The following is a 23,638-nucleotide window of genomic DNA, read 5'->3' as shown; positions in this document are numbered from 1 at the left end:
GCCGTGATACCTGCCGGAAGGGGAGAATTGTTGAGGCGGTAAGCCTCTTGAATGGTGGACTTGATCCACCTAGCAAGGGTGGCTTTGGAAGCCGGTAGGCCCTTGCGAACGCCTTCTGGAAGAAGGAAAAGTGAATCAGACTTCCGGAAGGGAGCAGTCCTAGACACGTAAATACGCAATGCCCTGACAAGGTCAAGCGTATGCAGAGCCTTCTCTACCCTATGAACGGGAGCCGGGCAAAGAGACGGTAGTGATATTTCCTCATTGAGGTGGAAGCTGGACACGACCTTCGGAAGGAAGAATGGTACTGTACGGAGAACCACCTTGTCCTGATGAAAAACCAGGAAGGGTTGTCTGCAGGAAAGAGCTGAAAGTTCAGACACCCTGCGTAGCGAGGTGATTGCCACCAGGAAATCCACTTTCTGTGATAGAAAGCGGAGTGAGACCACCCTAAGGGGTTCAAAAGGAGGTGACTGTAGTGCTGTCAATACCAGGTTGAGGTCCCACGTCTCCAACGGACGTTTGTAGGGGGGAACCAATCGGGAAACCCCTTGGAGAGAAGTCTTCACTTGCGGCTTGTTAGCAATACGGCTCTGAAAGAGCACTGAAAGCGCTGACACCTGGCTCTTCAGTGAGCCCAGGGATAGCCCGGCGTGCAGGCCTGACTGAAGGAAACCGAGGACCTTTGGAAGAGAATAGGGAAGTGGAATCTGCCCACGAGAGTCGCACCATGTGAAGAAAATCTTCCAGGTACGATAGTAAATCCTGGCTGAAGTTGGCTTTCGAGCCCTGATCATGGTTTTAACAACGTCCGGTGAAAAACCTGCTTGGGTCAAAACCCAGGTCTCAATGGCCACGCCGTCAAATTGAGAGCCCCTGAGTTCTGGTGGAAGAACGGGCCTTGTGACAGGAGGTCGGGACGTGTGGGGAGACGCCAGGGAGCGTCTGCTGTGAGTTGCACGACGTCGGCGTACCGTGTACGCCTGGGCCAGTCTGGAGCGATCAGAATGGTGGGAACACCCTCTTCTTTGATCTTCCTTAGGACTCTGGAGATCAGGGGGAGGGGTGGAAAAATGTACAGAAGCTGGAACTGGGTCCAGTCCTGAACCAGGGCATCTACTCCGAGCGACCACGGATCGCGCGTCCTGGTCATGAAATTGGGAACCTTGGCATTGAGATGGGATGCCATCAGATCCACGTCCGGGGTCCCCCAATGATGACAGATCTGACAGAAGACTTCGGGATGGAGAGACCATTCCCCCGAGTCCATTCCTTGTCGGTTGAGATAGTCGGCTTCCCAGTTGTCCACACCCGGAATGTGGACAGCGGAGAGTACCGACCTTGCAGCCTCCGCCCATTGTAGGATACGCGTTACTTCGGTCATCGCCTGGATGCTGCGGGTGCCGCCTTGATGGTTCATGTATGCCACTGCTGTGGCATTGTCCGACTGTACTCTGATATGAGAGTCTGCCAGCAAGTGATGGAAGGCTTTCAACGCCAGGAAGATGGCCCGAATTTCCAGGATGTTGATGGGCATGGTCGATTCCCTTGGTGACCACCTGCCTTGCGCTCTGTGATGTAGGTGCACCGCGCCCCAACCCATAAGGCTTGCGTCGGTGGTCAAAACCTTCCATTGACCGGAGAGAAAGGATTTTCCCCTTGCAAGCGAGGTTGGCTTGAGCCACCAGTGCAGGGACCTCCTGGTGTTTGCTGATAACCGGAACTCCCTGTCAAGGGAGAACGGATTCCTGTCCCAGGACTTGAGGATGGCCAGTTGAAGGGGTCTGAGGTGAAACTGGGCAAATGGTACCGCCTCCATTGCTGCTGCCATCTTGCCAAGTACTCTCATGGCATACCGGAGAGATCTGGGGGACTTGCGGAGGAGTGTGTGAACTCCCAGACGGAGAGCCAGTGCCTTGTCCCTGGGGAGGATCACCAGACCCTTGGAGGTGTCGAATAGCATCCCCAGGAAGGTCAGAGACTGACTCGGGGTAGTCGAGGACTTCTGTAAATTGACTAACCATCCCAGGCGCGTCAGAGTGTCGATCGTGATCGAGACGTTGACCTCGCAGTCCTTGAGGGTGGGGGCCTTGATGAGAAGGTCGTCCAGGTATGGAACGACTACTATGCCTCTGGAGTGCAGAACGTCCATGGTAGCTGCCATGACCTTTGTAAATGTTCTGGGAGCCGTTGCGAGACCGAACGGGAGGGCCACAAAATGGTAATGGTCTTGGTTGATTGCGAATCTGAGAAACCTCTGATGGGCGGGAGCAATCGGTATATGTAGGTATGCGTCCTGTATGTCTATGGAGGCACGATATTGTCCTTTTTCCATAGACGCAACGATTGACCGGAGGGATTCCATGCGGAAGTGACGAACTCGAACATACTTGTTGAGTTGCTTGAGGTCTAGTATGGGTCGGACGCTGCCTCCCTTCTTGGGCACCACGAACAGGTTGGAGTAGAACCCTCGGAAGCGTTCTTCTGCTGGGACTGGCACTATGACTCCTGCTCGAAGGAGGGAAGAAACCGCTTGACGGAAGGCCTGAGCTTTGAGCGGGGATTTTGGAGGGACAGAGGGAAAAAACCTGTGCCGTGGGCTGGTAGTAAACTCGATTTTGTATCCTGAAGACACTATTTCCTTGACCCACTTGTCTTCTGTTATAGGCAGCCAGACCTGCTGAAAGAGTAGCAGTCGTCCGCCTACAAGTGGGGTGTCTTCCAGAGGGCATGAGTCAGGATGAGGGAAAAGTCTGAGGTTTTCCTCCTTTAGGTTTTGCCTGGCTTGCCTTTGATTGCCAGTTCCTGTCCGGCCTCTGTGCCGCACGTGTGTTGTCCCTGCGGGGGGAACTATTACGGTTTTGTGCTGGGCGTGAGACGGACCAGCCTGAAGAATTCCGAAAGGATCGGAAACGAGATTGATTACGCCTTTTAAACGTGCGTTTTGGTCTTAGTTGAGGGAGGGAAGTACTTTTGCCCCCGGTAGCATTGGATATCATTGTATCCAGCTTTTCACCGAAAAGACGGCCACTGAAGTACGGGAGATTTGTTAGGGACTTTTTTGAGGCCGCATCTGCTTTCCATTCTCTTAGCCAGAGAATACGCCAGATTGTGATGGCGTTTGATGCTATTCCCGCTATTCCTTTTGCAGAGTCCAACGCTGCATGGACCATGTAATCTGCCACCACTGCAATTTGCACCGCCTGGTCCGCCAGCTGAGGATTTGAAGCTTGAAGGCCCTTTTGCAATAGATCAGCCCAAGCCATGATGGCTGGCCTTGGCTGCCCAAACTGAAGCAAATGCAGGAGCCAAAGAGGCACCTGCCGCTTCAAAGATTGAACGAGTCATGCGTTCGACTTGTCTGTCTGCTGTGTCCTTGAGGGTTGAACTGTCCGGCAGCGAGAGAAACGTTTGTGCTGCCAGCCTAGAGACTGGAGGGTCCACTTCAGGCGGATCTGTCCAATCCTTGGTGTCTTTCTGTGGAAAGGGGTATTTTGCTTCCAAATACTTGCGATTGGCGAATTTTTTCTCAGGCTGCGAAAAATGCTTAGAAAGGATTTTTTGAAATTCAGGGTGATTAGGGAAGACCTTCAATGGTTTCTGAACACTTTCAAAAGGAAATCTTGTGTTCTGGTGCTTCCGGGGTTGGATCTGAAATGTCCAGCACCCGAAGGATGGAAGAGACGATATCCTCAACTATCGCAGTATTGCTAGGGGGACAAGGGAGCAAAGCGTTCTCTGTTTCGTTATCTGAATTGGAGTCACATATGCCCTCTGAGTCCTGCGCATCGCTAAGGAGCTCCCTAGCGGGCGAACTAGAGCGGAGGTTTCCCGTGGTCTGGGATCGTTGTGGAGATCCGCATTGTCCTTCTCTATCAGGGGACGGCCTCGGTGACCTGAGGCCACTGTCTTTCCCTGGAGGGGAAAGACCTATTGCTATGTGAGGACGCAGATGAACGCGACCTGTGTGTCCGCTTACGCCTCGACCTGTCGGAAGCGTCCTGATCATGAGACCGGACGTCCCTTTGCTGGGTAACGTTCATAGCCGAGACATGACCCTGCAGAGCCTGCAGTAATGCGGAGGTCAGGTTATCTATAGATTGTGTCATAGACTGCGACATCTGAGTCGCCTATTCCGGCGCAGTAGTGGTCGCAGAAGCGTTGGTAGGGACTTCTTGGGGTTCTGCTCCGGTTTTTTGGGTACAGTCCCGGCAGTGCGGGTACGTGCTGCCGCTGGGGAGAGTGGCCTTGCAGGCTGTGCAGACTGCATAAAAGCAGTCTTGCCTGGTTCTTTTCCTTGAGCCCGACATAGTACCTAGGCTGATTAGTGGAAGCCCTATAGGGGTATCTACGCAGAGAAAAGGAGTAGGAGAGCGCTATAGGGTATAGGAATTCACAGCTGAGTACCAAGGACCCAGCTGTGATCTTACCCCACCGGTGCTCCCCCTTAGGTCCAGCGCTGATAAGTCCCACGTCCTGTGCCCCCGGAGACTGCTGTGCTGCCTTCCTCCAGGTGCAGCAAGATGGCCACCGGATTCTGAGGTGGAGAGGGAAGGGGGCAGAGAGCTGGAAAAGGGCGTGCTGGGCCATGTAAAAGCGCGCCCCTCCTGCCTCGATCCGCCCCTTCTATGACACTGCAGTGTCATTTTCGTCATCCGGGGGGCGGGCCGGGGGGAGGGAATGGGGCGGCGACTTCGGCTAGGCCGAAGCCGCGGCCTAAATTTGAGGTCTCCTGCCCAGCAGGGCTCCATGACGGCGCGGTCGTCCGCGGGGGGGTCAGATTTAAACCAGACCCCCCAGAATGAAGGGAGGGCTGGCGGTGGGGCCATATATGTGACTGGGGCCCTGTGGAGGGTCCCTTGGGGCGCCATTGCTGCAGAGACCGGGGCGCAGGGAGGCCGGTCTCTGATAAGTGCCGTGCCTCGCTGCACCTCCCCCGGTCCCAAAAGGAGCCCACAGGTGGACTGGGGTCCCTGGTGCCTGGTACAGGCCCTACCTGCGGTGTCTCAACCTAATACCCCCAGAGGGGGATTAGGGAGGGTGCTGCTGTCACCGTCAGGGGGCTTCATCATCGCCTCGACCTCGACCCAGAGCCGGACGGAACTGAGGAAGAAGGGGGGTCTCGACCTCGAGCCAGTACCCGAGGGACTGGTGAGGGAGCGACATGGGGAATAGCCACCTCGACCTCAACCGGGTACCCCTGATAGGGGACCGAGCAGGGAGCCATGCCGGGAATCTCGCTGGAGACCCTCTTTTCTTCATCTGTAGTCCTTTGGAAAAAAATCCAGGAAAAAAGACGGAGTAAAAAAAATCTTAGGTGTGCCTCCTGCGACACTAAGCAAAAACTGGAGAAGGCTGACGCCGTCCAGGGGTGTATACTGCAGAGGAGGAGCCAAAGTTAATCTTTTTCAGATTATGCATAGTGTCGCCTCCTAGTGGACAGCAGCATAACACCCACGGTTCTGTGTCCCCCAATAAGGCGACAGAGTAATACTTTTTTCTGGCTGTGTGTTTAACATGTAACTATAGGATTAGTAACTGATAGGTGTCTGAAAGACGCTTCTCCATTACTAGAATCATAGAATGGTAGAGTTGGAATGGACCTCCTGGGTCATCTGGTCCAACCCCATGCTCATAGCAAGATTCACTAAACCATCCCAGACAGATGTCTGTCCAGCCTCTGTTTGAAGACTTGCATTGAAGGAGAAATCACCACCTCTCGTGGCAGGTTGTTCCACTCATTGATCACCCTCACTGTCAAAAAGTTTTTTCTAATATCTAATCTGTGTCTTCTCGCATTCCATTTCATTCCATTGCTTGTAGTCTTTCCTTGTGCAAATGAGAATAAGCCATGGGCTTGATGTCACTGGACAATACAAAGGTGACATCAACCCCACAACTATTACCCCACTTGCCACCGCTGCAGGGCAAGTGGGAAGAGCTGGGCAAAGAGCAAGAATTGACACATCTAATAGACGCGCCTTTTCTGGGCAGCTGCAGGCTGCTGTTTTTAGGCTGGGGGGGGCCATATCAATGGCCCCTTACCAGTCTGAGAATACCAGCCCCCAGCTGAGAGCTTTAGCAAGGCTGGTTGTCAAAAATGGGGGGACCCCATTTTCACTCCCCTTCTTCCCAGAGACAATTTTTTTTATTTTTCCGTCAATATGGCCATGTGAGGGCTTATTTTTTTGCGGGATGAGTTGTACTTTTGAACAATACCATTGGTTTTACCATGTCATGTAAAAGAAAACTGTAAAAAAATTCCAAGTGCGGTGAAATTTAAAAAAAAAAGGGCAATCCCACACTTGGATTTTCTGCTAGGTTCAATAAATGCTAAAACTGACCTGCCATTATGATTCTCTAGGTCATTACGAGTTCATAGACACCAAACATGTCTAGGTCCTTTTCTATCTAAGTGATAAAAAAAAAATTCCAAAATTTAAAAAGAATAAAAAATTGCGCCATTTTCCGAGACCTGTAGCGTCTCCATTTTCCGTGATCTCGGGTTATTTTTTGCATGCCGAGCTATCATTTTTAATGATACCCATTATTGCATTTTAATGCAATGTTGTGGCGACCAAAAAACGTAATTCTGGGGTTTTGATTTTTTTCTTGCTATGCCGTTTAGCGATCAGATTAATCCTTTTTTTAATTAATAGATTGGGCGATTGTGAACGCTGTGATACCAAATATGTGTATGTTTGATTTTATTTTTAGTGTTTTATTTTGAATGGGGCAAATGGGGGGGTGATTTGAACTTTTATATTTTTTATATTTTTTTCATATTTTTAAACACTTTTTTTTTACTTTTGGCATGCTTCCACGGGAGACTAGAAGCTGTCACAACTTGTTCGTATCTGCTACATAGAGGCGATGCACAGATCGCCTCTATGTAGCAGAATTATAGCATTGCTATGAGCGCCGACAAATCTGTGTCTACTTATTTGAAGGATGTACTTTACTAATGAGTGCCTTAAGCTTTTAGAATTCCTGACATCTTGATGCCATATAGACACTGGATTTGCTGTATAATATATTTGCACTGTATAACAGTCATAATATTACTACCATGTTTATAAAAGTTAGTGAACCATAAAACTTAAGGGGAAAATTAAGCAAAATGATTATATGATATGTAATAGATACAAGTCTACTATAGTATTTTATAGAGATTAAACCTGCTAAAAGATACATATTTATTCCTATGAATCTTTATTTAAACTACATTTTTTCAATTCACAGGTAAAAAGCCAAGACAATATACATACGCAATTAGATTCCCCCAAAAAACTGCTTGATAGCTACACGTTTCTCCTTCACCACCTTTTTTCCCCGTTTCGAGAATTAGATTCAGTCTGAGTTTTACTATTGGTTCTTATGGTTCCTGTGTGGTTCTAATATCTCTACTGTATATTATCTTGCATGTATTTTGCCATCATACTAATGATCCAATGTCAGATATGATGTATAATTTATGTAGCCATTAGAATTATACTCCATTGTTCTTACTGTTTTTGGCAGAGTGGGGTCCACTGCTGTTTCACTGTATCCGATTGCGGCATACAACCTAGATTTCTCTTCAGAAGTCATCAGTTCTTCAAGACCTTAAAAAATCATAAGAATCACTGTGTATGCAATAACAATTCCTGCATAAAAATAAGTTACCAGAAGTGGACCCTTCACCAGTTTTAGCATGTTAAACTTGGCACATCATGGAACAATGCTGACAGAGCTGCATTTTTCTTTTTAATTTCTCCTTTCTGTTGCGGAGATATTAGCTTGTAAAGTTTAAGTTATAATCTATGATAAGCCCAACGTGGACCTGAACAAGTGCTGCAGGTTCTGACTTGGACTGGCGGTAGGGGGGCACCGACTGTCAGACCCTACAAGTTTGTCTGGTTGGGAGCACCAACGGCAGCCAGCAACACTAACCAGCTTATTCTATGTAAAAAGTTAGCAATTATGAGTTTTGCCATGTGGCCCCAATAATTTTTATGAACAACCCAGGCTGGCAATCACCCAATGTACAAGCAAAACGATAACTTGTAGCATGGCTACATTGTTTTTGCCGACATTAATATTATTGTCAGCAAATCATCCTGTGTAAACACAGGAAGTTCTGCCAGAAACATGTATTGTAAAATGCGGCAAAACTGTTGTATTAGCAATTGTTATGTGCCCATCATTGCTTTCTGGTGTGTGTAAGCAGTTTAGTATAATAACACTGAAATAGCTGAATATTGTCTTCCTTGAGTGAAATCAGCCTCTATAAATGCACCCTAGTTGTATCTGTGTGATGGTGTAATATCCTAGCATTTGGGGCCACACTTAGTTTGGCCCTAGGCAAAATTATATTTAAAATCGGCCCTGTAGCTGCATTAGACGTGTGTGTGCGCATGTGGGCGTGTTGATGCAGCAGAGCTGTGTGTGTTGCTATAAGCAGAGTTGTGTGCGCATGCAGCAGAGCTGTATATGCAGCAGAGCTGTATATACAGCAGAGCTGTATATACAGCAGAGCTGTATATACAGCAGAGCTAAGTGTGCATGTACTGTGCATGCAATAGTGTTTTGTGAATGTGCGTTGAAGAGTGTACATTCTCTGGGAAACTATTTTGAACATAATTTTTGCAACACATTTGTCAAGCATGCCTATTTTGCACAATTCAAAATAAAACTTGGTGATCAAGATAAGTCTTGAACCCCCAGGTGCTTCAAACACATCTAGATAAGTTCCATAAGGGGTCTAGTTTGCAAAATGGTGTCATTTTTGGGGGGTTTCCACTGTTTAGGCACATCAGGGGCTCTTCAAACGCGACATAGCGTCCGCTAATTATTCGATCAAATTTTGCATTCCAAAAGTCAAATGGCGCTCCTTCCCTTCCAAGCCCTGCTGTGCGCCCAAACAGTTGTTTTTCTCCACATATTGGGTATGGGCGCACTCAGGAGAAATTGCACAACAAATTGTATGGTGTAATTTCTCCTTTTACCCTTATGTAAATGCAAAATGTGGAGCTAAAAAGATTTATTTGGGAACAATGTGATTTTTTTATTTCCATGACTCTACGTTATAAACTTCTGTGAAGCACCTGTGGGTTCAAGATGCTCAATACACATCTAGATTAGTTCTCTAAGGAGTCTAGTTTCTAAAATTGGTGTCACTTGTGGGGGGGTTTCCACTGTTTAGGCACATCAGGGGCTCTCCAAATGCGACATGGAGTCCGCTAATTATTCCAGCATATTTTACATTCAAAAAGTCAAATTGCGCTCCTTCCCTTCTGAGCCCTGCCATGTGCCTAAACAGTAGATTTCCCCCACATATGGGGTATCGCTCAGGAGAAATTGCATAACAAAATGTATGGTCCATTTTCTCCTGTTACCCTTGTGAAAGTAAAAAAAAAAAAATAGGCCTAAAGGAAATTTTTTGTGAAAGAAAAGAAAATGTTTATTCTTCCTTCCACATTCCAAAAATTCCTGTGAAGCATCTGCAGGGTTAATAAACTTCTTGAATGTGGTTTTGAGTACCTCGAGGGGCGCAGTTTTTAGAATGGTGTCACTTTTGGCTATTTTCTTTCATATAGGCCCCTCAAAGTGACTTCAAATGAGATGTGGTCCCTAAAAAAAATGGTTTTGTAAAATTTGTTGAAAAAGTGAAAAATCACTGGTCAACTTTTAACCCTTATAACTTCCTAGTAAAAAAAAATTGATTTCAAAATGATGCTGTTGTAACGTAGACATGTGGGAAGTGTTATTTATTTACTATTTTGTATGTGAGAAATGTTATTTATTAACTATTTTGTGCAATATGACTAATTTAGGGGCATAAAAATTAAGTTTGAAAACTGTGAAATTTCCAAAAATTTCACCAAATTTCCATTTTCTTTTCACAAATAAACGCAAGTCATATCAAAGAAATTTTACCGCTATCATAAAGTACAATATGTCATGAGAAAGCAGTTCTTAGAATCACCAGGATCAGATGACGTGTTCCAGAGTTATTACCTCATAAAGTGACAGTGGTAAGAATTGTAAAAATTGGCCTGGTCATTAACCCCTTCCCGACCTGTGACACAGCGTATGCGTCATGAAAGTCGGTGCCAATCCGACCCATGACGCATATCCTGTGTCATGACTTCAAAGCCCCCCTGCGGGTCGGGTGACCGGGGTCAAAGAAAGGTCACCTGACCCGCAGATACAGGGGGCTTTGTAATTCACCACAGGGGGCGTGGCTTCGCCCCCACGTGGCTACGATCGCTCTGATTGGCTGTTAAAAGTGAAACAGCCAATCAGAGCGATAGTAATATTTCATCAATGACAATCCAGCCATGGCCGATGCTGCTGTAGCATCGGACATGGCTGGAGACACCGATCCGACCCCCCACCAGCGATCGCCCCCCGCCACTGAATGACAGCGGCGATCTGCCGCCGCTGTCATCATCTGACCCCCCCCTCCCATTCCCTCCGCTCCCCGCCAGCTTCCGATCCCCCCCTCACCCCCCTGGTACCTCCTGAGTCCCCCTGTCGCTCCCGTTGTCCCGCGGTTCCGGATCGTGAGCGCCGCCATCTTGGAAAATGGCGGGCGCATGCGCAGGGCGCCTGACCGAATCTGCCGGCTGCAGATTCCATTCTTTCATTTTGATCACTTTCACAGTGATCAAAATGAAATAAAAAGTAAATAATCCCCCCGAATATCACCCCCATAGGTAGGCACAACTAATAAAATAAAGAAAATATTTTTATTTTTCCATTAGGGTTAGGGTTGGAAATAGGGTTAGGGTTGGAATTAGGGTTAGGGTTGGAATTAGGGTTAGGGTTGGAATTAGGGTTAGGGTTGGAATTAGGGTTAGAATTAGGGTTAGGGTTGGAATTAGGGTTAGGGTTGGAATTAGGGCTATGCTTGTGGTTAGGGTTATGGTTAGGGTTGGGATTAGGGTTAGGGGTGTGTTGGGGTTAGGGTTAGGCTTGGGATTAGGGTTAGGGATGTGTTGGGGTTAGGGATGTGGTTAGGGGTGTGTTAGGGTTAGTGTTGAAGTTAGAATTGATGGGTTTCCACTGTTTAGGCACATCAGGGGGTCTCTAAACGCGACATGGTGCAACCATTGATTCCAGCCAATTTTGCGTTCAAAAAGTCAAATGGTGCTCCCTCCCTTCCAAGCCCCGACGTGTGCCCAAACAGTGGTTTACCCGAACATATGGGGTATCAGCGTACTCCGGAAAAATTGCACAACAACTTTTGGGGACTAATTTCTCCTGTTACCCTTGGGAAAATAAAAAAATTGGGGGCTAAAAAATTATTTTTGTGGAAAAAAAATGATTTTTTCATTTCCATGTCTCTGCATTATAAACTTCTGTGAAGCACTTGGGGATTCAAAGTGCTCACAACACATCTAGATAAGTTCCTTGGAAGGTCTAGTATCCAAAATGGGGTCACTCATGGGGGGTTTTCCACTGTTTAGGCATATCAGGGGCTCTGCAAACGTAATGACGACCGCAGACTATTCCATCAAAGTCTGCATTTCAAAACGTCACTACTTCCATTCCGAGCCCTGACGTGTGCCCAAACAATGGTTCCTCCCCACATATGGGTTACCAGCGTACTCAGGATAAACTGGACAACAACTTTTGGGGTCCAATTTCTCCTGTTACCCTTGTGAAAATAAAAAATTGAGAGCTAAATAATAATTTTTTGAGGAAAAAAATGATTTTTTATTTTCATGGCTCTGCGTTATAATCTTCTGTGAAGCACTTGGGGGTTCAAGGTGCTCACCACACATCTAGGCAAGTTCCTTATGGGGTCTAGTTTCCAAAATGGGGTCACTTGTGGGGGGTTTCCACTGTGTAGGCACATAGGGGCTCTGCAAATGTAACATGACCCCGCAGACAATGCCATCAAAGTCTGCATTTCAAAATGTCACTACTTCCCTGCTGAGCCCCGACGTGTGCCCAGACAGTGGTTCCCCCCCACATATGGGGTACCATCGTACTCAGGTCAAACTGTACAACAACTTTTGGGGTCCAATTTATCCTATTAGCCTTGTGAAAAAAAAATTGCGGGCTTAAAATCATTTATTTTGAGGAAAAAAAATGATTTTTTATTTTCACGGCTCTGCGTTATAAACTTCTGTCAAGCACTTGGAGGTTCAAGGTGCTCACCACACATCTAGATAAGTTCCTTGGGAGGGTCTAGTTTCCAAAATGAGGTCACATGTGGGGGGTTTCCACTGTTTAGGCACACAGGGGCTCTGCAAATGTAACATGACGCCCGCAGACCATGCAATCAAAGTCAGCATTTCAAAATGTCACTACTTCCCTGCTGAGCCCCGACGTGTGGCCAAACAGTGGTTCCCCCCCACATATGGGGTACCATCGTACTCAGGACAAACTGTACAACAACTTTTGGGGTACAATTTCTCCTGTAACCCTTGTGAAAATAAAAAATTGCGGACTAAAAAATATTTTTTATTTTCACGGCTCTGCGTTATAAACTTCTGTGAAACGCCTGGGGGTTCAAAGTGCTCACTATGCATCCAGATAATTTCCTTAGGGGGTCTAGTTTCCAAAATGGGGTCATTTGTGGGGGAGCTCCAAAGTTTAGGCACACAGGGGATCTCCAAACACTACATGGTGTCCGCTAAAGATTGGAGCTAATTTTCATTTCAAAAAGTCAAATGGTGCTCCTTTCCTTCTGAACCCTGCCGTGCGCCCAAACAGTGGTTTCCCCTCACATATGGGGTACCATCGTACTCAGGACAAACTGTACAACAACTTTTGTGGTCCAATTTATCCTGTTACCCTTGTAAAAATAAAAAATAGCGTGCTAAAAAAAAAATCATTTTTGAGGAAAAAAAATGATTTATTTTCACTGCTCTACGTTATAAACTTTTGTGAAGCACTTGGGGGTTCAAAGTGCTCACTACACATCTAGATAAGTTTCTTAAGGGGTCTAGTTTCCAAAATGGGGTCACTTGTGGGGGAGCTCCAATGTTTAGGCACACAGGAGCTCTCCAAACGTGACATGGCGCTAACGATTGGAGCTAATTTTCCATTCAAAAAGTCAAATGGTGCTCCTTCCCTTCCGGGCACTGACGTGCACCCAAACAGTGGTTTATGACCACAGATGAGGTATTGGTGTGCTCAGGAGAAATTGCCCAACAAATTTTAGGATCCATTTTATCCTGTTGCCCATGTGAAAATATAAAAACTGAGGCTAAAAGATAATTTTTGTGAAAAAAGGACTTTTTTTTTTTACGGATCAATTTGTGAAGCACCTGGGGGTTCAAAGTGATCACTATGCATCTAGATAAGTTCCTTGGGGGGTCTAGTTTCCAAAATGGGGTCACTTGTTGGGGAGCTCCAATGTTTAGGCGCACAGGGGCTCTCCAAACGCGACATGGCAAGCGCTAAACATTCCAGCATATTTTTCATTCAAAAAGTCAAATGTGCTCCTTCCCTTCTGAGCCCTGCAGTGCGCACAAACAGTGGTTTATGACCACATATGAGGTATCGGTGTACTGAGGAGAAATTGCCCAACAAATTTTAGGATCCATTTTACTCTGTTGCCCATGTAAAAATGAAAAAAATGATGCTAAAAGAAAATTTGTGTTGGAAAAGTCTTAGTTACTCACCGGTTAACGGTATTTTTCGGAGTCCATGACAGCACCACCTGAGAGAGGGGATCCGCCCTTCTTAGGAACAGGAAAACCTACAGATACAAAAAGGGCGGCACCTCTCCCACGCATCAGTTGGATTACAGAGTATAAAAAGAGGACCTCCAAGGTTAATGCATGATTATATGTACAACAATATCAATACTTAAATCTTTATCACCCGTGGATATGTACAAAGGGAAGACGTGCACACCCAAATTAACTAAGGGAAGGGAATCTATGGGTGCTGTCATGGACTCCGAAAAATACCGTTAACCGGTGAGTAACTAAGACTTTATTCGGTCGTCCATGACAGCACCACCTGAGAGAATTACAGAGAGTAATCACTACTTTAGGGGGGGACTACAGCCTGCAGAACCCTGATACCGAAGGAGAGGTCTGCAGAGGCACCCAAGTCTAGTCTATAATGACTATAAAAAGTGCTCGGAGAGGACCAAGTGGCCGCCTTACAAATCTGGTCGATGGAGACTTCCGACCTCTCGGCCCACGAGGTTGCCACGGCTCTGGTGGAATGCGCCTTCAATTTCTCCGGAGCTACTCTACCTTTTGAGGCATAAGCTAACGAGATTGCTTCTCTAATCCACCTGGCTAGTGTACTTTTGGACACCCCAAGACCTTTCCTAGGGCCTTGGTAGGAGACAAAGAGAGCATTGTCTTTCTTCCAGGGATCGGTAGCCGCTAGATACTCCAAGAGGCATCTCCTAACATCTAAAGTGTGTAGCTTCTCCTCTTTCTCATTAGTTGGTTTAGGGAGGAAGGATGGAAGGACTATTTCCTGCGACCTATGAAAGCTGGAGGCTACTTTTGGTAAATACGCTGGGTCGGGTCTAAGTATTACCCTATCCTCCTTTACCTGAAGAAAAGGTGGGCGCCTAGACAATGCCTGAATGTCGCTTACCCTACGGGCTGACGTTATGGCTATTAGGAAAGCTATTTTGAGGGACAGGCTCCTAATAGAGGCCGACGAGATGGGTTCAAATGGCGCTTCTGTCATAGCTGTGAGGACTAGGTTCAAATCCCATGGCGTGAGTCTATTCTTTACTATTGGTCTGGATCTACTCGCTGCTTTGATAAATCTTTTTACCCAATAATTAGCCGCGATGTTGCAGCTAAAGAGGGCCCCTAAGGCGGATACCTGTACTTTAAGGGTACTGGTGGAGAGACCCAAGTCCAGCCCTTTTTGTAAAAATTCCAAGATCTGGCCTATGGGGACGGAATCACCAGTATTTGCATTTGAGCTTTCGAGGAACCTTTTCCAAATTCTGACGTAAATCTTAGTTGTCACCACTTTCCTACTTTTTAGTAGAGTGTCAATTAGGTCTGGGGAGAAGCCTTTACTTTCTAGCAGTGACCGCTCAAATTCCACGCCGTGAGATGTAGGCCAGCCACCTGAGGGTGGAAAACCGGGCCCTGGGACAGAAGGTCCGGGATGTCCGGGAGAACCCAAGGATCGTCTACCGACATGATCCTGAGGTTCGAAAACCATGCTCTTCTGGGCCAGAACGGGGCGATGACTATGACCCTTGCCCTGTCTTTCTAGATCTTCCTCAACACTAGAGGAAGTAGAGATAGGGGAGGAAAGGCGTAGGCTAGCCTGAAGTCCCATTTTATCAGAAGCGCATCTACTGCCAGAGGAGTCTCCCTGGGATTTAGGGAGCAAAACTGTGTCGTTTTCGAGTTCTCCTTGGTGGCGAATAGATCCACCTCTGGCTGACCCCATCTCTGCACAATCTGAACGAAAATGGAGGTGTTTAAGGCCCACTCTCCTTGATTTAACAGATTGCGGCTTAGGAAATCTGCCGCGATGTTCTCTTTCCCTCTTATGTGAAGAGCCGTGAGAGATAAAAAATGACGCTCTGCTAGCTGGAACAACTGTCCTGCCACATTCATCAGAGTTCTGGATCGAGTTCCGCCTTGGTGGTTGATATAGGCCACGGCCACTCGATTGTCCGATAGAACTCGTACGTGATGGCCCTGTAGATACATAAGGAGCTCTTTAGCTGCGAGTACTACCGCTGTTAATTCTTTCAAATTAGAAGACATTTGTATCTGATCTCGTTCCCATAGGCCCTGGACCAGAATTTCCTCCATATGCGCCCCCCAACCGGAAGGACTTGCATCCGTGGTGACCACGCGGGTAATGTTATTCTCCCAAGGGACCCCTCTAGACAAGTTATTTCTTTCTAGCCACCATTCCAGGGACTCTATTGTGTTTCTGGATAAGGTCAGTCGACCTTCTAAGTTACCCCCCAGGATTCTCTGATACCATAAAACTTCACCCTGTAGAGTTCTCGTATGAACTTGGGCCCACTGGACTGCGGGAATGCAGGATGAGAGGGAACCCAACAGGGACATGGCTTTCCTGAGGGACATGGAGGGGTTGTTGGAAGCGTTCAGGACCCGGCCATGCAGGTGCAGCAGCTTCTCTGGGGGCAGACGGCATTCCTGCTTTTTTGAATCTAGGGTTAGGCCTAGAAATTGTTGAATTTTTAATGGCTGCAAACGGGATTTTTTGATATTAAGTAGCCATCCCAACCGCTCTAGAGCCGCCGTTGTTTTCTGTAATTGTTCTAAACACTGCTCGGCTGAACTGCCTATTATAAGGAGGTCATCTAAATAGGGGACGACTAGAATGTTTAGCTCGCGCAGATGGGCCATCACTTCTGCCATCACTTTGGTGAATACTCGGGGCGCAACCGCCACCCCGAAGGGTAGGGCCGCGTACTGGAAGTGCTGGATTGACCCATCCAACTGAACCGCCAGTCTAAGGAAAGATTGGTGTGCTAGACCAATTGGTATATGGTAGTAAGCGTCTTTCAGATCTAGGACCACCATGAAGCAGTTTTGAAACAGCATTTTTATTGCGGTGTTAATTGTTTCCATTTTAAATGGACGTACAACCAGGAATTTATTGAGGGCTTTGAGGTTAAATATAGCCCTAAATGAGTCGTCCGGTTTACGGACCAAGAACAGGGGGAATAGAAGCCTTTCCCCCTCTCTTCCTCTGGAACTCTCGTCAGGACTTTTTTGTCCAGTAGCTCGAGGACCTCGGTCTCCAGGGCAGCTTGTTCTAGCGGGGAAGATTTGAGTGGAGTTACCTTGAACCGATCTTGGGGAACGCAGGAGAACTCTAGGTGCAGTCCTGTAGCTATCACCCCCAGTATCCAGCTGCTATTCGAGATTCTGGCCCAGGCCGGGTAGAAGGCAGATAATCTTCCTCCTACCGGAGCCACTAGTCATTGGGGCGGCTTCTTATTATCCCGTGATGGACCTTCTTGGCGTCCCCCTCCTCCATACATGAAGCCCGTACCTCTGGTTTTTTTGTTGTCCCATCTGTTCTGATCTCTGGCCTGTCTCCTGCGGGAATACCCTTTCCTAGAAAAGGGACGTCTCCAGGATGTATTCGGCAGACTCGGAAATTTCTTTTTCTCATCCCCGGCCTCCTCTAACAGTTCGTCTAGGACGGGGCCGAACAAGTATTCACCCTCACAGGGGATAGAACAGAGACGGGACCTGGCTTGGATATCTCCCGGCCAGCATTTTAACCAGAGGGCTCTTCGGGCCGAATTAGACAAACTTGCAGACCTAGCCGCCATTCTTACTGAGTCCGCCGAGGCATCTGCCAGAAAGGCAGCAGCATTCTGGATAATTGGAAGACTTACGGATGGAGGCTCGCGAGGTTCCATCCTTTAGCTGAGAGTCCAATTGATCCAGCCAGACCATCATGGATCTGGCTGCGCACGTGGCTGCTATTGCTGGCCTTAGGGCGCCTGCTGACATCTCCCATGTGCCCTTTAAAAAGGAATCTGCCTTTTTATCTAGGGGGTCTTTAAGGGAGGCCATATCGTCGAAGGGTATAGATGACTTTTTTGAGGCCTTAGCTACCGCTGCATCCAGCTTGGGGGCCTTATCCCATCGACTTACTATTGGGTCCTCAAAGGGGTATCTACGCTTGAAATCAGGCGGCATAGAACCCCTTTTTTCCACTCCCTGTCTATCAGGCTCTGGACTCTTTTGTTTAGTGGAAAAGTCCTTTGTTTTCTGGGGTCTAGACCCCCGACATAATGTCCTGAGCAGACAGTTCTGTCTTTTTTTCTTCTACCCCCATGGTTGACCTTATGGTTTTAATTAATTTATCCATTTGGTCCAAGGGAAAGCAGAACCGGCTGGAATCCTCTTCGGAAGAAGAGGAGGCCGAGGACTCTGAGGAGATATCTTCCTTCCTAGGGCCGACTGAAGACTCTGAGCCTGAAACACTAGCTCGTCTTCTTTTAGAAGAACCTTCTTTTGATAGGGCTTTTATTTCAGTCCTGATTAATTGCCTCAGGTCTGTAGCGAAGCTTGGAGCTTCTTCTGCTACCTGCATAAATAGGAAAGAGTGTAAGAGTCTGATACTCCACTCACGTTCTACCCCTCATCTCCGTCCCTACCGTCTGTCTCACGCAAGACTGACACAATCTCTTGGGGTGGCCATCTGGTAAGGGGCAACTACAGAGGGCACATTCCTTGTGCTTCTGCTTCCCTGTGGCCTTCTTCCCCTGAGAATCAAACACATAAGGGGACACTGCATCAGGGTACATTCTCGCAGATCTCTTACCCTTGCAGATGAGGACAGGTACCGGATCATGGGGGGCTGCGGGAGGATCCTTTGACCTAGAGGAACTGCTGTGGCTCTGTCCACTCGAACGTCCCTCCTTCCGCCTCTTAGGTTGGTCACTGGGGCGCTTTGCCACGGGCTGCACCTCTTGTGGGTCCATGGGGGCTTTTGTTGTGTCCATCGCTGGGCCTCCAGAAGCACCTCAGCAGCAATGCCTTCTGTCTTAAGAAGGCTCCCCCTCCGGATTAGCAGGAACTCTGTCCGGTGTTCGGGCCCCCCATTGGACCGCTCCCCGTGATCCTCCCCCTCCCCTTCAGGTGCCCGGCCCCCTCAGGCGGCGGGCGCGCATCGGCGCGCGTTCACCACAACCGGAAGCCGCCGGCATCCGACTTCCGGTTTCGGCGCTAGGCCCCGCCCCCTTCGCCGCGTCACTTCCACCGCGCAATAGAGGCCGCAGGGACGCGCGGCAAGGGGCTAGCACTGCGCCGCCGGCTCGGAACCGCCGCTCCCTTTGTGGGACACCGCCGAACGGACCGCACCCCCGGGGGAAGGAGACACAGGGGGACCCGCTTACCTCACCGGCCCCGTGGAGAAGGCGACCGCCGGACCCTGTCTCCGCATGCTCTTACCACTGCCGTGGAAATCCTACCCGGACCCACCGTGGCGCATCCAGGGCCCCCAGCGAAACCGAGGTAGGAGAACCCCCCGCTACCTGAGTCGGTCCGCTGGCCTGGGATTCGGTTATCCATGACGGACGATCTGTAGGGAGTTCTGTCTTTGTTAGGAACAGGAAACCAACTGATGCGTGGGAGAGGTGCCGCCCTTTTTGTATCTGTAGGTTTTCCTGTTCCTAAGAAGGGCGGATCCCCTCTCTCAGGTGGTGCTGTCATGGACGACCGAATAAAATTAAAATGACCATTTTTTCCTTCCACGTTGCTTTTGTTCCTGTGAAGCACCTGTAGGGTTAATAATCTTCTAGAATGTAGTTTTGAGAAGCTTGAGGGTTGCAGTTTTTAGAATGGTGTCACTTTTGGGTATTTTCTGCCATATGGACCCCTCAAAGTGGCTTCAAATGTGAGGTGGTCCATAAAAAAAATGGTTTTGTAAATTTTGTTGTAAAAATGAGAAATCGCTGGTCAACTTTTAACCCTTATAACTTCCTAGCAAAAAAAAAAAAAAAATTTGTTTCCAAAATTGTGCTGATGTAAAGTAGACATGTGGGAAATCTTATTTAGTAACTATTTTGTGTCACATAACTCTCTGGTTTAACAGAATAAGAATTCAAAATGTGAAAATTGCGAAATTTTCGCCAAATTTCTGATTTTTTCACAAATAAACGCAAAAATTATCGACCTAAATTTACCACTAACATGAAGCCCAATATGTCATGAAAAAAACAATCTCAGAATCGCTGGGATGCGTTGAAGCGTTCCAGAGTTATTACCTCATAAAGGCACACTGGTCAGAATTGCAAAAAATGGCCAGGTCATTAAGGTCAAAATAGGCTGAGTCATGAAGGGGTTAAGGTGAAAACAGGCTTTGTCTCAAAGGGGTTAATGAGGAATTAGGAATGTTAATCTATAACTCATATGAACATGTGTCCTCCTCCACAATGGCAATTCAGTTTCTCTTTGTGAAGAACACAGAGGCATAAAGAGAGTCATTGAGTTGCTGCAATATCACAAACACAATTGGATCATCTGTGTGGACCTTAAAGGCGTTGCCTGATCCAAATCGACTTATGAATTCCCACAGCGCACGCACTGTGCATTGCGAGAATTCGACGGTTTCGGAGCGGGGACCAAAAGGGTATGTATTCGTTATACATATTCCCGGATAGAGCCAATTGACTAGTCATGCGGCCGTCCAGTGGGCGTGGTCGACTAGAGGGCGCAGCCTTGCTTCATACAAGTGTATAAAGCGAGGCCATGCACACTGACCGGGCTGTGGCCGGGAGCATGTATAATGCATACATACCCTCCGCTCCTGGCTCAGAGACTGGCAATTCCTCGCAGCACACATTGCTTGTGCTGGGGGATTCATAAGTTTGCAGTCACACAGAGTGACTGCAGACTTATCGATTTGGACCAGACATCTCCTTTAAAATGCTATGCTTACTTCTTGGTCAGCAACACAAGTGCACCAAGTAGCTTTGCTTTCTGTGCAAGTGGGACAGCAGAGCTTGTGAGAAGCATTGGATGGAGACTAGTGATGAGTGAATATACTCGTTGCTCGTGCTTTCCTGAGCATGCTCGGGTGTCCTCCGAGTATTTTGGCGTGCTCGGAGATTTAGTTTGTTTCGAAGCAGCTGCATGATTTGCAGCTGCTAGACAGCCTGAATTTATGTGGGGATTCCCTAACAAACAGGCATTCCTCACATGTATTCAGCCTGTCTAGCAGCCGCAAATCATGCACCTGCGTCAACACAAACTAAATCTCCGAGCATGCATAACAAAATAATCAGAGGACACCCAAGCATGCTCGGGAAAACCCGAGCAACGAGTATACTCGCTCATCAGTAGTGGAGACAAACTGGCCTCCAAGATCTAACCTCAAACCTTGTGATCCAAACATTATACATGAGCCACTTGTTGACAGAAAGAACATTATATTCCCACCTCTACACATGAAACCTGGTCTCATGAAGCAATTTGTTAAAGCTTTGCCAACTGAAGGAGATTGTTTCCTAGCCTTTTGGCATTTCCTAGCCTCTCATTTGAAAAAAAATGAAGGCACCTATGTTTGATGATACACAGATTCGGCTCAAGATGAACATTCCAACGGGAAAATGTCAGAACTCCAAAAGAATGCTTGACTATCATTCAAAGACCTTGCCAAGTACTTTCTTGAAAATACAAGAGCAGACAATTACATCGAAGTTGTCCAGAAACTCATGGAGAGCTACAAAATGCTTGGTTGCAACATGAGCATCAAGGTGTATTTTCTGCATAGCAACCTTGCTAACTTTTCTGAAAACTGAAGTCAGTGATGAACATGGTGAAGGATTCCACTAAGATTTGAAAGTCATGGACAAACGGTATCAGTGTAAATGGGATGTACAGTACAGACCAAATGTTTGGACACACCTTCTGATTCAAAGAGTTTTCTTTATTTTCATGACTATGAAAATTGTAGATTCACTCTGAAGGCATTAAAACTATGAATTTACACATGTGGAATTATATAATTAACAAAAAAGTGTGAAACAACTGAAAATACTGTATGTCTTATATTCTAGGTTCTTCAAAGTAGTCACCTTTTGCTTTGATTACTGCTTTGCACACTCTTGGCATTCTCTTGATGAGCTTCAAGAGGTAGTCACCCGAAATGGTTTTCACTTCACAGGTGTGCCCTGTCAGGTTTAATAAGTGGGATTTCTTGCCTTCTAAATGGGTTACGGACCATCAGTTGTGTTGTGCAGAAGTCTGGTGGATACACAGCTGAATAGACTGTTAGAATTTGTATTATGGAAAGAAAAAAACCATCATTACTTTAAGAAATGAAGGTCAGTCAGTCCGACAAATTGGGAAAACTTTGAAAGTGTCCCCAAGTGCAGTGGCAAAAACCATCAAGCGCTACAAAGAAACTGGCTCACATGAGGACCGCCCCAGGAAAGGAAGATCAAGAATCACCTCTGCTGCGGAGGATAAGTTCATCCGAGTCACTAGCCTCAGAAATCGCAGGTTAACAGCAGCTCAGATTAGAGATCAGGTCAATGCCACACAGAGTTCTAGCAGCAGACACATCTCTACAACAACTGTTAAGAGGGGACTTTGTACAGCAGGCCTTCATGGTAAAATAGCTGCTAGGAAACCACTGCTAAGAATAGGCAACAAGCAGAAGAGACTTGTTTTGGCTAAAGAACACAAGGAATGGACATCAGACCAGTGGAAATCTGTGCTTTGGTCTGATGAGTCCAAATTTGAGATCTTTGGTTCCAACCACCGTGTCTTTGTGCGACGCAGAAAAGGTGAACGGATGGACTCAACATGCCTGGTTCCCACCGTGAAGCATGGAGGAGGAGGTGTGATGGTGTGGTGGTGCTTTGCTGGTGACACTATTTGGGATTTATTCAAAATTGAAGGCATACTGAACCAGCATGGCTACCACAGCATCTTGCAGCGGCATGCTATTCCATCCGGTTTGCATTTAGTTGGACCATCATTTATTTTTCAACAAGACAATGACCCCAAACACACCTCCAGGCTGTGTAAGGGCTATTTGACCAAGAAGGAGAGTGATGGGGTGCTACGCCAGATGACCTGGCCTCCACAGCCACCAGACCTGAACCCAATCAAGATGGTTTGGGGTGAGCTGGACCGCAGAGTGAAGACAAAAGGGCCAACAAGTGCTAAGCATCTCTGGGAACTCCTTCAAGACTGTTTCCGGTGACTTCCGTGAAGCAGTAATCAAAGCAAAAGGTGGCTACTTTGAAGAACCTAGAATATAAGACATATTTTCAGTTGGTTCACACTTTTTTGTTAATTATATAATTCCACATGTGTAAATTCATAGTTTTGATGCCTTCAGAGTGAATCTACAATTTTCATAGTCATGAAAATAAAGAATGAGAAGGTGTGTCCAAACTTTTGGTCTGTACTGTACATCTGATGGCTGATTATTGTTGGATAATCAGGCAAGATTTTCACAGATTGAACACTGTAGGAAAAGCTATAAGTGTATTTTTTTACTTTACTTGCTACTTAACTTTACTACTTGAACACAATTTGACTTACAGTAACAATATATCCTTTGCATGAAAAAATAGATTTAACCCCTTTGTGAAGATCTGAGGCTGTGGGTTGTAATGACGACCTAGGCAGGTTAACGATGCAACTATTTTTTATTCCTTACATCCATTGTTGTACAACAAATCCAGGTAGATGGCCAAAATACAATGTCCTCAGTCCACAAGTTCTAAGCCTGGGATCTCTAATTCCACTGCAACCATACCAAGCGATACCCACTGTTTCCCATCTTTTGGTTGGCCCACAGCTTTTTTTTTTTTTTTTATCTCTGGACGGTATAGTGTGCAGTCACAGCCTATGTTTCTTCAGACGATGGATATCACAACCACAGCTCATAGATACCCCTCCAGACAAAAACAGATTTCCAAACTCCAAAGGCCATCAATCCATGTGCCCCAGGACATCACACTCGATCCTCTCCCTACAAAGTCACTCTCTCAACTCCCTCACTAAACATTTGGCTTCTTTTCCTCCCTCCCTTTAAACATTTGCTTTTAGCTCAAAGAATGAAATATATTCCATAAGCCCATCACATGGGACTGCATGTGAGCAACCCCCTGTAGTGACGACTCCCCTGGGTCTACTATCCCCATCCACACTATGGGCCAGAAGCTGGGAGCACAATGGCT

The 23,638-nt window shown here is 47.0% G+C and overlaps 1 protein-coding gene across 1 annotated transcript in view; it reads right to left on the bottom strand.

Moving 5' to 3' along the window:
- Positions 1-23,638, bottom strand: part of VPS13A (vacuolar protein sorting 13 homolog A) — a 386,554-nt gene that overhangs the window by 253,813 nt on the left and 109,103 nt on the right. Inside the window, exon 16 of the mRNA XM_073543803.1 lies at positions 7,510-7,604. Coding sequence (XP_073399904.1) covers positions 7,510-7,604 — 95 coding nt within the window. The remainder of the gene's footprint in view (positions 1-7,509; positions 7,605-23,638) is intronic.

The sequence above is a fragment of the Dendrobates tinctorius genome, unplaced genomic scaffold, assembly GCF_039654945.1.
Source record: "Dendrobates tinctorius isolate UK_male_01 unplaced genomic scaffold, ASM3965494v1 ptg000134l, whole genome shotgun sequence".
NCBI lineage: Eukaryota > Metazoa > Chordata > Amphibia > Anura > Dendrobatidae > Dendrobates > Dendrobates tinctorius.
Note: the sequence above shows the minus strand (reverse complement) of the source record. Positions and strands in the feature narration are given on the sequence as shown.